This window comes from Poecilia reticulata, linkage group LG23, assembly GCF_000633615.1.
Source record: "Poecilia reticulata strain Guanapo linkage group LG23, Guppy_female_1.0+MT, whole genome shotgun sequence".
In the NCBI taxonomy this organism is placed as follows: domain Eukaryota; kingdom Metazoa; phylum Chordata; class Actinopteri; order Cyprinodontiformes; family Poeciliidae; genus Poecilia; species Poecilia reticulata.
Genome location: NC_024353.1, coordinates 11,587,940 through 11,601,319, shown reverse-complemented (window position 1 = coordinate 11,601,319; position 13,380 = coordinate 11,587,940). Strand labels below are relative to the sequence as shown.

General features: G+C 39.5%; 2 protein-coding genes across 5 annotated transcripts in view; one reads left to right on the top strand and one right to left on the bottom strand.

The window, feature by feature from the left end:
- The first annotated feature begins 412 nt into the window (after nucleotides 1-412).
- Nucleotides 413-13,380, top strand: part of gsap (gamma-secretase activating protein) — a 29,790-nt gene continuing 16,822 nt past the window's right edge. Inside the window, exons 1-23 of one of the 3 annotated variants that reach the window (XM_017302881.1) lie at nucleotides 413-744; nucleotides 1,301-1,371; nucleotides 2,804-2,860; nucleotides 2,961-3,030; nucleotides 3,272-3,319; nucleotides 3,430-3,518; nucleotides 4,871-4,940; nucleotides 5,074-5,123; nucleotides 5,400-5,510; nucleotides 5,602-5,658; nucleotides 5,745-5,791; nucleotides 5,916-6,001; nucleotides 6,119-6,121; nucleotides 7,696-7,773; nucleotides 7,881-7,961; nucleotides 8,166-8,258; nucleotides 8,353-8,521; nucleotides 9,393-9,483; nucleotides 11,020-11,089; nucleotides 11,695-11,774; nucleotides 12,064-12,144; nucleotides 12,736-12,858; nucleotides 13,096-13,148. In XM_017302881.1, the coding sequence (XP_017158370.1) occupies nucleotides 657-744; nucleotides 1,301-1,371; nucleotides 2,804-2,860; nucleotides 2,961-3,030; nucleotides 3,272-3,319; nucleotides 3,430-3,518; nucleotides 4,871-4,940; nucleotides 5,074-5,123; nucleotides 5,400-5,510; nucleotides 5,602-5,658; nucleotides 5,745-5,791; nucleotides 5,916-6,001; nucleotides 6,119-6,121; nucleotides 7,696-7,773; nucleotides 7,881-7,961; nucleotides 8,166-8,258; nucleotides 8,353-8,521; nucleotides 9,393-9,483; nucleotides 11,020-11,089; nucleotides 11,695-11,774; nucleotides 12,064-12,144; nucleotides 12,736-12,858; nucleotides 13,096-13,148 (1,766 nt within the window). In that variant the 5' untranslated portion in view covers nucleotides 413-656. The remainder of the gene's footprint in view (nucleotides 745-1,300; nucleotides 1,372-2,803; nucleotides 2,861-2,960; nucleotides 3,031-3,271; nucleotides 3,320-3,429; nucleotides 3,519-4,870; nucleotides 4,941-5,073; nucleotides 5,124-5,399; nucleotides 5,511-5,601; nucleotides 5,659-5,744; nucleotides 5,792-5,915; nucleotides 6,002-6,118; nucleotides 6,122-7,695; nucleotides 7,774-7,880; nucleotides 7,962-8,165; nucleotides 8,259-8,352; nucleotides 8,522-9,392; nucleotides 9,484-11,019; nucleotides 11,090-11,694; nucleotides 11,775-12,063; nucleotides 12,145-12,735; nucleotides 12,859-13,095; nucleotides 13,149-13,380) is intronic. The other 2 variants (XM_008400972.2, XM_008400973.2) reach the window with 2 other exon arrangements.
- ccdc146 (coiled-coil domain containing 146) overlaps nucleotides 12,433-13,380 on the bottom strand; it is a 74,656-nt gene continuing 73,708 nt past the window's right edge. The window contains exons 27-30 of one of the 2 annotated variants that reach the window (XR_532743.2): nucleotides 13,289-13,358; nucleotides 13,010-13,203; nucleotides 12,692-12,765; nucleotides 12,433-12,581 (exon numbers count right to left, since the gene is read on the bottom strand). The gene's annotated coding sequence lies outside the window, so the exon portion shown is untranslated. The remainder of the gene's footprint in view (nucleotides 12,582-12,691; nucleotides 12,766-13,009; nucleotides 13,204-13,288; nucleotides 13,359-13,380) is intronic. The other variant, XR_532744.2, reaches the window with a different exon arrangement.

Here is a 13,380-nt window from a genome sequence, read left to right as displayed (position 1 = left end):
TAAATGCAAACAAACATCGGTATACTGCTGACTGAAACACTTTCTGTTCAAAAGGAAATCCTTCCCATAGACATTTACATACAATATATTACATAATTACGAGAGTAAACATGCAATTTATTGTACATAACTGGTGAAACTAAATGTTGGCTGCACTGCGCACCTTATATTTTCTTCTCATATTTTCGGTAGATCATACATGGGAAATGCTAGGACGACCACCCGCTTTGTTTTCAGCGTTTCTGTCTAGGCTGAAGTTATGACACACAACCGCGAAGTGCTGGCACAGTGGGAGGCCAGAGTGGCACCGGCGCAGCGAGACATTCCATCCCGTTGGACGGACGCGTTTCTCGGCCAATAGTAGCGTCCTACTCCGCTCCGTCATCCCCACGGAGGGTGTGGTGAACTCTGGAGCAGCGTGCCGTTTCCGCATGTCAATAAAAAGAAGTCTGAGATGTAGAGAGGAAGTATGATCTAGACAAACCCTACGAGTGCAGTTTCTAGTTTTGCCTGTTCGCAAAGTAGGCATAAAAAAAAAACCCCATGCGGTCACATGATGAGCAAGTGAAACCAGATGTTAGGTGCTGCCTAAGTTTAAGAAGGACACCGTTTTCTGTGGACTGATGGTACCATAAAACAAAAGGACTCTACAAGACATGCTAAAGCTGAAGGAACAGTTTAATCTCCAGAGAGACGTGGTGTTTGATCTTCTCAAGAAAGAGGCATCGGTGTGCAGGGTGAAAGGTGAGGCGTTCAGGTGTTCGCGGAGTAAGTTTGTTAAAAAAAAAATATATATAATGAATGAGCTAAAATACTTTAGATTTAATGTGCGTGTTATTGCTCAGCAAATTCATTAAACGCCAACTTTAGCCAGCTCGAATGAAATCTGAATGGCTGTGATTTGTTGTGTTTACGAACACTGCATGTAATAAACAGCAGGTGGGGCTATTTGCCTTGTAATAAGAAGGAAACGACTCAAAACAATGCACATAATAGTAATAAAGCATGTGTAAACAGACATTTAAAAAGAAAGAGAGAGAAAATACTTAGGGATATTTGGAGCTCTGTCATGCTGCATTTTACAATGTGTTGAATGATTTAAATGTTTCATGCCCCTTAAAACAACAAATCTGTAGTTTATTCTTACAAATAAAAATCAAACTGAAACGTGGTACATTAAATTTGTATCTATAGAAATGCAACTGTGTAATTGCGAAGCGAAATGCCAGATCAAATTCTAAATGTATTCTTAAATATTGAATGTTTTTGAAAGGCATTGATGATAACGTTGCACTTGCAGAATACTCTGAAGATGTGGACACTCGCATCCTAAACATCGAAAGAGATGGGAGTGTACTTTACTCTTGGAAGGTAAGCTCACTGCCAGTCACATGTGAGAACTTTTATAATGTCACATATAAGATTAACTTTATGTTGGTGCCATTTAAAAGGCTTTTTCTTTCCATTCGCTGGTATTTTAGCAACACACCTGCCCAGTTATATTAAAGTAGATTTCCTGGATGATAACTCTCATAACGCATGTAATATTGAAGATATTTGTCATTTGAAGAGTCTAATAGTGTATAATTATTATTACGCATCAGAAATCATTCTACATCGATGTATTATTAATGTAGTTCACTCATAAAAAGGTATTCTTATATGATGATGGCTTTAAGGCTGCTTCATCCTGTGGTGAATCTATCATGAGTGAAAAATTTAAATTCAAGGTTTTCCTATGCGTCTGCAATCCTTCCTCAAGTTGGAGCTATCAAAAAAAAAAAACCCTCTCTCTTCATTCTGCTATGAATCAGCTCGACACTTTTGGGTGTTTTTGGAATCGTTTCTAGAATTGGAAACCAATTTGGTACGATTTGATACGAAACCAATTTGGCTCTTTTGGTACGAGGTATGAATGTTTAATGATGGACCCCCTGAAGAATGTGTTGCTCTTGGAGTTTGAAGGGTGTGAATGACTGTCAGGTCTTTTCAGGGTCATAGTTGAAAGGGATCGTGATCGTCCCCCCCCATATCTAGTGTGATTGCACATTACTTTTTATATCAGACTTTTTATTATATTAAAACAAAACAAAAAATGTTAGCAAATGTAAATGTCATGTTAGCAATGTCTTTTAATCCCATTCAGTTCATGTCCTGTATGACAAGTAGAGCTACTTGCTTCAGGCAGATTAGGAGTATTAACCACATATTGGCACAGGAAATGTGCTGAGCTTAAAATAAAGCAAATTAACGCAAAATATATTTCACAAAAGCAGCATTAATGGATTAAAAAATTGTTTTAGCTGAAGGAAGTTTGAGAATATCCTAATGAATTTGAATTTAAAAATAATAAAGTCTTGCAGCTTGTTTTTTTGTTGTTTTTTTTTTATAACCTCCAGGAGTTGTACAATTAAAATTTTAGAGGGAATTTTGCTGAACCGTCCACTCTGAAAGAGGCAAGCTAAATCTCTCAGAAATGTTTTCCGCTCATTAGTAATCTAGAAGGTCTAATTTTCAGATTTTTAGTTTAGAGTCAACCTGATGACTCTTCACAGGTTGATGGAAGCAATTATTTCAGATCATTGCCGCCCCCCCTCCCTCATTTGGCATTGCGCTAAACACCTGTCTGCTTCAGAAAAGGCAACCTGCCAACACTCGCTGCTTTTATAGAGGAAGCGACACTTCCTGATCAGCAGCACCTGGCTACTTATTAGACCCAAAATTCTTCAGAAAGGCTGGAATTAGTCATTCCTGGAATTGACAATTTCACCTTTTTAATACAATTCTGTGCTGTTCTTAAAAGGGAGCAACAGTCACCACAAGGATTGGGAAATATGACCCCAACACTAAACAGAACAAGGTACTAAGTTGCCATACACACACACACTTCTCCTTTATTTTCACTTTTATTCCACAACTGCACATCTGCACACTCAACTCTATGCCTTCTGCCCCGTCAGCTCCTCTACACGTTCGACAAACAGGTCTGTGTCAGCAGCTGCTCTCTGAACAAGGAGGAGACTCTACTAGGTGAGCTTCGGTCATGTACAAAATAAAAATCTTAACAATTGAACTCGGTTGTTGACCTCAAATAGAGTTTTAAAAAGTGTAACTTTACGATGTTAATAATGCAGGAACTGTGTTGGTTTAAAACTAAGGGAGAAACTCTTGCGTATTCTCCTTAGCCATGCCAAAAGGATAGTTAATGAATACAGATTTAGTGCGACTGTTTCTGCAGCATGACTTTGGCCTTTTTTTTTTATGCTTTCAGCGGTCAGCTTGGCACAGAACACCAGTGGACAGGAGCGCCTCAAACCAAGTAACGCACCAGAGATGCTGTCTTCTATTTCAGCCCGTTAAATCATTTAAGTCCTGAATGAATTTGTGTTTTGATAGAAACATTTCTCCCATCATCCCCTGCCTGTCTAGTATCAAAGTGTCTGACTCTGCTGATCGAGATTCACCCCATAAACAACACCAAGGTGCTCAAGGCGGTGGACTGCAGAGTCAAAGTGCAGGTAGAGTTAAAGATGCGCGAGCCGTGTTCCCGTTCCCACCTCCTAAAATTTTATAGCAACGGCCTGAAATCAGGTCACGTTTCCCCACCCCCCCTATTTCAGATTTTAGAGCAAAGAAAAATATTAAGGCTTTACAACAATACAAAATATTCGTACTTGTGTAAATGCAGCATTTCATATTATGACAAAAAAAAAAAAAGTAGTTTGCAGCCAGATGACAAAGAAAATGGCCAAACGGCAACAATAACAACATTTCTTGTGCAGTTATTGTTATTCTGGTATTAATCAAAGAAGCAAAAACATAAAATCACCACCATTAAACGTTGTCGTGGCAGAATCCGGCTGTGGGGAGACTTTTTATGAGCAGGGAAAGAAAAGCACATCAGGACTGACTTAAAGACGGAGGCGCAAACTACAGGGAAGAACATTTAATTTAGACATTTTAACTGGTCCAAATGATTATTGACTCTGACTTCAAACTCACGCCAAACCGTTCAAAATTAAGCGCTATTGCTGCATCTGACCACTAGTTGGCAGTCTTTCGCCCTCTCAGTTTTCAACCAGCATTAGAATGTTGGTTTTGGATAGTTTTCATCAAAATGTGCTCATCATCAAAGCTGTAATTTAGCTGTGTTGAATAGTAAAAACAAAAACGAACATATTCTTTGATATTGCTAGTTTAAATACGGTAATCGTGTTTGGAAAAAGGTTCACAGGATATTATTTTGTTCCAATTACCTCAACGGCATCTTAGCCTGAAGTCAAGATTTCTCATGTTTTTTCTTTTTTATTTGAATTTGTTAAATCTAATTAAATTGTTAAATCTAATTATATTGTTAAATCTTTCTTTTACATGCCACTCTACGCCTTTAATCGAGCTCGCGTGGAGATGTTTTATCATTTGAAGCTAAACTAATTTAGGATGCAGATTATCCAGGAGAAAAATCTCCACGCGTTCTTGAGGTGGATTACAGCCTTAATTATAAAGCCGTCTTTAAATCAACATTAAACCGTATTAGAATTAGGATACTACAAATGTACAAATGAGCATACTTGATTCATTGCTTTAACAAAAAAAAAAAACTAACATCTCAAATACCTGCTTCCTGCAGGTAATTCATGCAACAAATGGATACTTGGATGAATCAAGGCATGAAATAAGAAATAGGAATAAAGTTCTAATAAACGTCCAAATTAATCAAGTCATTATTTTTTAAGTCAAAATAATGTGGCTGTTTTTTTTAAAGTCTCCGCTGTTGGATATAAATGGTGTGTCTTCGAGTGCTTGCTTAATCAATATTAACGTGGGCTCTATGCTGGCTCCATTTAATCCGCGTCGTCGTTTCTTTCAGTTCCTCCATCAACAAACCGAGGTGAAATCAGCGCTGGAGAGCCATCTGCTGCTGTTTGCTGAAGATGGATGTCAGTGTTCTTTGCATCGTTTTCTGTTTAAATGCTCAGCTGCAAGCTACACGATGAAACCAAACAGAAAGTAAGGGGGGAAAAAAAACTCCCCAAAACTAACTGAGTTATCTTTGCATGATTGATGTTTCAGATGTGGATCTGTACCACGTGCTTCTGAGCAAACATGAAGGCTACAGAGTGGTAAGTTACAGATTCCTCTGCTTTCCTACATAAGGAGTTTGTTGGTTAGGGTTTGTTCAGATTTACATTCGGGATGCTCCCTGCTGATGAATTATGTGGATTTCGGCGCAGCTAAGACAGCACACGCTCAATGATTAATAAGGAAGCTCTTCGGAAAGCCTTTAGAGGCCGAGAGCAAAAGAACCCACCGTTTCGAAACCCGAGCCTAATGCGTTATCCTCCAGAGGAGATTGCAAATTGTGCAAATTTTAATTTTTTATTTTTTGCGTGAACCAGGTGATCTCAAATCCTGAGCGCATGTCCAGGACGGCGGAGAGGATCGTAGAGGACTTCTGCTGGGCCCAGTGGGACGGACACACACAAAGGCTCTATTGCCTCACGCGCAAGGTGGCGCCATACGAAAACACATCCATCTTCCTTCTCATTAAAGTGGCTGCAAATGACACGAGATTCTTCAAAAATTTGATTTGATTTGCAGGACAAGTTTGTGCTGAGATGCATCCAGTTTTACCCGAACCAAAGCTGTGACTCTGTGGTAGGGCCGTCGTTTGGTGTTCGAAACGATCAAAACTGCTGCATTATTGATCAAGCACGCAATGACGGTGACTTGTTTTATCACAGTTTGAGCTCGTTTTAAAGTTGCCTGCCAATGCGTTCCACACAGTCAGGTGGGTAAACCGTTGTTTGCACTGTGGAAAACCAATCTGTAATCAGTATCCAATTTGACCTTGAATGTTGACTTTGCACGCGTGTGTGTGTGCGTGTGTGTGCATGTGTGTGTGTGTCCAACAGATTTGTAAGTTTAGGTTTTGACCACTATCATGTGGAAAAACCTGAGCAGGAGCTCGTTAGGATGCAGGTGTTCACAAACCAAAACGGTAACATATTCACACTTCACACCTGTCTGTTTATACATATTCTTCTTTTGGTCAAAAAAAAAAAATGCATGTATAACATTTGTGTTTTTGTGTTTTATGTTTCTCGATGAAAATAAGAAAGTAAGTCTCTAATGTAGCTCAGTCAGAGCACACATGGTGAAGGGTTTTTATTACAACACCTGACCAAACTCCTTGAACTTTCCCCAGTTTTGTCATGATGGAACCACATACCTCTGTATGTGTAAAAAAAAAAGAGAGAGAGATTAAATAAATTAGTACAGGATTGTGAAGTGGAAGGGAAAAAAACTGTTTATCCATATTCCTAAAAGTGTTCCTGTTAAAGTACAACATAGACACAATGGGAAAGATTTGAGTGTCTATATGTGCAAATCTGGTAGAGATTTACACCAAACGGCTGACAGCTTTAATTATTGTCAGAAGTGATTCTACAAAGTACAATAATACAAAATGCTACACTTTTCTTGTTTATATATATATCTTAAAAGCACAAAATTGATTTTTCCTTCGACTTCAGAATCGCGTAAAATCCCAACAGAGTTGAAGATTGCTTTTCATGACAAAATGTGAATAAGTTCAACGGGTCTGGATTGTTTTGCAGGGCGCCGTGCATGTGAAATTAAACAAGATGGCAAATTTGACCACAGAGGATCGGAAAATCATCACTTTTATCATGTTCTGATAAATAAACGAGGCATTCGCTCCAGTAAAACGCGATTAAAAAAAAAAAAAAAAAAAAACACCATATCAGATCAATAGGACAAGAATACTTAGACCTTGATTTGTTTGGACATATTCATAATAAGCCTCTGTTTAAAATATTTGTCTTATTTGTCTAATTTAGGCAATGTTTATCTAATACTGAGACTTGTGTGTGTAATAAAAAACCCCAAAAAGTAAAAAAATGTAAAATGAAGACAGCACAGAAAAATGTTGGAATATTCTCTCTGTAGTTTTTGTTTTACAAGACAAGCAGTTATATGTTCACCAAAAATGAAGACATTTTAGATGTCTGTTGAAATGCAAACAAAGGGCAGAAGATGGAACAAAAACGATGTTCCATCAGCATGTAGAAGTCTGGAACATTTTTGTTATTGAATTACCCTGCCATTTCAGAGTTTTGCATATTTAGTTGACTTCATTTATGCAAAAAATGCATTCATAATCAAATAATGGCAGAAGCATCTAGTGGTAATCCCTTAAATATTTTCATGGGTAGATGGATAACATGATAATGAATAAAACAAAAAAAACTTCCCCTTAGAGTATTCTCATTTTCCCAAAACTTATCGTATATACACTTGGAAAACACTTAAAATACTAAGAACATTTTTATATTGATCAGATGTTAGACAGTGCATTATCATGCACCGTTTTGAGGAAATAATTTATTCACGAGGAGCGAATAGTATCGAAACTACAAAACAAATGTGCAAAAAAAAAAAAAAAAAAAAAAAAAGAAACAGAGACTTACCTGGGTGTCCGATTTATGCGTTGGGCTGTCGGGTGTCTGCTTTTGGAATCCAAATCAGAAACTTTACATTCTTCTTCTTGGCCTTTTCAGTAAGTCTAATTAATCGTGCGCACATACACAGAGGGATTTAATTACAATTAAAGTAGATCATTTATAATCCATGACTCCTAAACCTCTCCGTTTCTCGGCTCCGTCTTTTCAGGAAGCATGTGCGTTTGCTACAGCCACCCGCTGACGGACAAACAGGAACTGACCTACGTCGTGGTTTTAGTTCACAAAGGTGAGCACGCCCTCCCACCCCCACCTCACCGCTCTGCTCGGCTCACCGTGTATATATTCCTGCTTTCTGGACTCGTCTCAACATTTGGTTCCGCTCACTCCCTGCAGATTGCAGCAAGAGGTTCAGAGTGTCCCTCGGAAACGACGCGCTGAATTCGGGCCGGCTTCATCCGCTCTTCATCCCCATAGGTCACCCACCGCACACACAGAAGCGCATCATAAGCCAACACCAGAACACGTTTTAAGTTTGTAACTTTGACTGCGAAGGAGTGGGAGGACTGTGTTATTTTCAACTGCATCAGTATGAGCTGCTGTCTAGTGGTGTCCAATAAACGTCTCTGTTGCGGAACGTGCTCTCTTGACGGTGATGCTGTGTTATACCTTCACATGCAGGCTACTACATCCTGGTGTATCTGCAGGGGTGTTTCCTGCACTGCATCAACACCAGGCAGCAGGAATTGCTGTGTCACTCCCTCTTCCTAACCGGTAACTCGCAATTCAAAGCCCAGCAGTGGCCGCGCTGGACTTTCAAGGTTGTTTTGGCTTTTAACGTCCATGTCCGCTTTGTCAATTTTGAAAGGTCAGGATGTCAACTTAGGCGCGCAGCTTCAGTCAGACGCCCTCACCGTGATGCACAAGGATGATGAAAGCGGTGTTCGCCTTCTGGAGCTGGCAAGTGGGTCGATTCGCACCGCTGAGCTTAGCCCGGCTTACCTGCTGCAGATCCTGAGATCAGACGCGCGTGCCCGGTGAGTGCAATGCAAAACATTTTTTTTTTTCTTTTTTCTGGAAGTGCAGTAATGGTGACTTTGGTGCTTTAAATATAAATAGACAAGAGACACAAGAGCATAGGGACGGTGGAACATTGCTAGAAAAGAAGCAGCCGGGTGGAAACGGAGGGTTATTTTCCATTTGTTGGAGTTATTTTCGTGTGTACGCACTTCCTGAATTTTAAATACATTTGACTCCAACCGCAAAGTTTGGAAGCAGACAGCCCGGGAAGAGCCATCTGACTCTAAAGTCGTTCTGTCTTCTGATTTCATTAGGTTTTCCGCTTTACTGAAAACACAATGCTTTTCAGAAATAAAGCAAAGGCATTCACACTTTCACTCATTCTGTCAAGTTACAACTCAAGTTGGCTGGAGAGTGTCGGCAAACATTTCATTTTTTCCGTCTTTCCCCCACATTCTCAATTAGAGTTCGGTCTAGACTTTGACTAGGCCAGTCACTATCCTACAGTTTAAAAAAAAGACGAAAAACTTTTGAAGCTTTTAACTGGATTTCTTTATAGATTGACCTGTAATTAGCTCTATCCACGCTCAAAATCACCTCTTACCCCCTTCGTTGTTTCTGTAGCAACCGTATGTCAGGATGCCATGTTTAGTGGTATGGTCTCTATTTACAACTATAAGTCTGTGATTTCTAAAGGTAATTAATTTCATAGGGATATCTCAGGAAATATTTTTACACCACACCCTATTTAGATAAAAAAAGAAAATGACCGATTTTCTCCTTTGCGTATCGAAAGGCCCTCTAACTACTAACACCAACTGTTGGCCTCTTCATCTGCGTCCGCTCACGTTAAAGGCACATGTCATGCTTTTCCCACCTATGTCCAAGGTGTCCCAGCGGTCGGACCGACCCCCGTCGCCTGGCTGCCCTCCACTGCCTGCTGGTTTTCCTGGGAGACGACCCGAAGCTGGAGCTGAAGGTGCACAAGCAGACAGTTATAATGAAGTGTGTGGACAAAGATATTGACCTTTAAAGTCCAAAGGCGCAGAGCTCACGCTCACATTTGGCTGTGCGTTTCGATATTATCTGTCGAGTGCAAAAAAAAAAAAAAGAAGGAAAATCAAGAAAGGCGAAGCCATTGATTGTTGCCAAGTTTTGAAAAAAAAAAACAACAAAAAAAAAACACGAGATCAATCTGCTCTCCTTGAAGCAGAGAAGAGGAGAAAGAAGGAAAGAGAATGCATACACTTAGGTTGCTTTCACGCACATCTACCTCTAGGAAAATTGATTTCATAAGAATAATTCATAGGGCAAAACTTCTCTGTTTGTGCAATTCCGCGGAAATGCTGTAGGTGTCAACCTTGAGTTGGGGAAAGAAAGGCAGGAGGAACATAAACGTTTAACTGAAGTTGTGATTAAACCGGTGAGAAGATAAGTGGGCAGAGTCAACGGCAGAAATTAATGGTTTGATATTTGGTTTGGACACTGTGCTGAGTACGACTAAGACTTTATTAGTATTAGATCTAAAACGGGATGTTCCAGCTGCCCTTATAGATGAAATAAATGATTTCTTTAAAGGTTAAATGACTCACCAGCTTCATTAGGGCACCTAACAATAGAAATTGGGACGCTCCGCATCGCACTTGTTTTTATGGGGGGGGGGGGGCGGCTTTCAGTACAGTAGCACCTTTATCAAACGTGATTGTGTGTTCATGTTTTTGTCTCTGTTCAGATGATTTTGTAGCTTCAGGGAAACGCTGTGCGATTCGACCCAAATTGACACGTGGCAAAAATCTGTTTGTTCAAAGCACCTAGCTGAGATGCAACTATTGGGAAGGCTACTCTGAAAGTTGTTAGAATTTCAAGTTTTTGTGGTGTAGATTATGAAACTAAAGAACAATAAAACCCTACAGGAGAACAGTTGAACTGACAAGATAAAGACATTTCTTTTTTTTTTGTTACAATAACAATAATGATGGTGGGAGTTTGCTGAAAATCTAAGAACACATCCAGCCTTGTCATATTTAATGTGGGAACACATTACCGTCATCGTCTAGCACGCTTATGGAGGAATCATTTTGGGACGGATTTGTCCACTTTGCAAAGCTGCACGGTCCAGAATCAAAAACACCAGGGAAACAAAGTGTTGCTTTATGTCAGGACACTGTATAGAATATTAAATTATGCACACTAATTGAAGTAATAACAGCAGTAGTGTTTTTATAATGTAAAAAGGCTATAAAGGATGTCAAGTAACCTATAAATGATGATTTCCTGCAGTATAAAACTGACCTTTGCTCTTATTTTTATGATAAGCTTACTCAGCTAGCTGCTACCACCAGCTTCCCTTTAATCCAAATGCCTGAGTTATCTATTTAATTTTTATTTTTATTTATGCAAGCTATGAAATATTTGCACAAAAACAAACTGCGCAGCCATTTCTACAAAGTCATAGAAGGTAAGGACTATTTTACTTCCTGTGCAGTTAACCGCCTTGCATCCATTTTTATTCCAGGTTGTCGAATGGCTGTGTGACGACATGAACACCTTTGAATCCTTCGATCAGATCCAAGAGTTCATTTTAGGTCAGTCAGCGTGAGCCTCCTGAGTGTGGCTTATTCTTCCCTTTTAGAGTCTTATTGGTGCACTCGCTCCCGTTTCTTTTCCTCCACCTCTTTCAGTCCATCACAACTCGAATGCTTACATCCAGTCTACACAAAGCTGAATTCTTTCATCAACTCTGTTTGGCTCTTAAATTTCTCCTCGCAAACCTGTGCCAAGCCGCCCACACAAATCAGGGCATTTAGAAAATAGATTTTTTTTTTTCTTCCCTCTCTCTCTTGAGACCTTGGAGACTTGCAGCGGGCTGAAAACAGACTGTAGATGATTAGGTTCTTGTAGAAAGCAAAAAGGATGAAGAAATGAAAACAGTAGCCAATTAAATAGAACATTCTGATGCATTTGTATTTATTAGTCTGTAATTAACAAAGATGTTACTATTCCGACTGAAAGGGGATGTCTATTAAATATAATTTTAGAAGTTTGTGCTCTTTAAGATAAAGATTTGGCAATAAGATTTATTAGTTGCATTGAAGTGTACATAAATGTAGACATACCTGCACCTCAAAGCTTTTTGTTGACAGCTTGTATCTGTGCTCTATATTTACACATTAATGTTTCTGTCATGCAGCGTCTTTGTTTAGAATCTGCTATAAGAAGTCTCTTGGCCTGGATAAAGTCCTACCTTATTCCTGTTTGTTTGAAAAAAAGGTACCACACACACTATTGCTTAAATGCATACTAGCAAATAACATGCAAACCTATATATATATAGGTGTTATGGCTCTCTGCGCAGGGTGCCAGTGCATCATGAGGCAGTAGATATGCTAAAGCTTGGGGTTAAACTAAAGGGACCAATTCTTTTTCATTGAAAATCTTTACATAAAAAACCTGAAATGGTCAAGCATGAACTAGTTTATCCTACTCTACATAGAAAGATAATCTGTGTCATAGAAATGTGTGGTGTTTACTTTTAGTGTGGTTTGGGGTTTTGTTTCAGGAAGTCCCAGCCTGCCTGTTGGAGCTCCCTGGTGTTTTGTGTACCACAGAGCTGCACATTGTGCCTGATTTTAAGGGAAAGGTATAAAAAAAACCACACACACTTTTTAATGCATTTAAATGAGCGCTATTCGTTAAGCTAAAAATGTTTCAAATCATCACTGGGCAGTTAGCATCTTTGCTAACTGACTGTAGCAAGTCACTTAAATGTTAAGCTATGCCAGTTAGGCTAGTTATGAGCCGCTAGCTATGAGCTGATAGCCTGACTATTTAGCAAGCCAATATCAGCTTAGTGGCAACTATAAGCAATGAATTGTTTTTTCTAAAGCACCGTTTTAAATTCTTCAGACAAAAATAAAACGATAAATACTGCAGGTAATTAATTCCTGTTAGAATCAATATGTTATTGTCTCAGTAGCAGGATATTTGTTTGCATATTTTCGTGTTTCATATTTGCGCTGTAGACAAAACCTTGGTGTTTTCCTCAAGAGCTGCATGCGGTCCTTGTCCTTCGCCAACCTTAAAAAACACACACCGATTCGCTGCATTTTCAACGGTGGACATAAAAAACTATTTGACATCTGCTTGTGTTTCCGTTTATATGCAGCTAATTTGCAAATTATCCTCACTCTGGTTTGTCCTTGCTTGTTTGTTTCCGCGTACCGCTGCGCAGGCCGCGCGGCTCCAAGGTTTCTGGGCAGAGCTGCAGTGGAACACAGAGAGGACGAAATGTTTGAACGCCGCTTCCAACCCAAGATACAGAACCTCACACATCCGGGCCGACTGGGATAAATTGGTGAGTGGCTATGCTTTTGTCTGTGTGCGAATAAAGCAAAAACCTTTCATGCATATAAATTACTGTAAATCACTTTTGACTCATCATGTCCATTCTAAAAACGGCCAGCTAATGTGGAGGTGTCTTTTTCTGGATGTCCTTGTCAGCATACCTGTGGGTATAGTCCAACAGTGTGAGTGTACTTTCATCCCTCCCATGATGATGATGATGATGGTGGTGGTGTTGTTGTTGTTTCAGCGGTCCGAGAGCAAAGCCTCCAGCCATGTGAATCACTTGGAGAACACAAAGAAGTAGGTCTGCCTCCCACTGGAGCTCTGTTAAGAAATATGTTCCGAACTCGCAGACCTGAAGCAGGGGGGAGGAACTGCATCGCTGCTTTTCTACATTATCTGTATGAAATCTTACTAATAAAAAGGCAGTAAATGTAAACCTCAGAAGACTGATGTCTAGAAGCTCGTGGTAGTTTTTAACCTCGTCCTAGATTTGATGAAATCCGGTAGCTAAAAATAAGAAGATATAAAA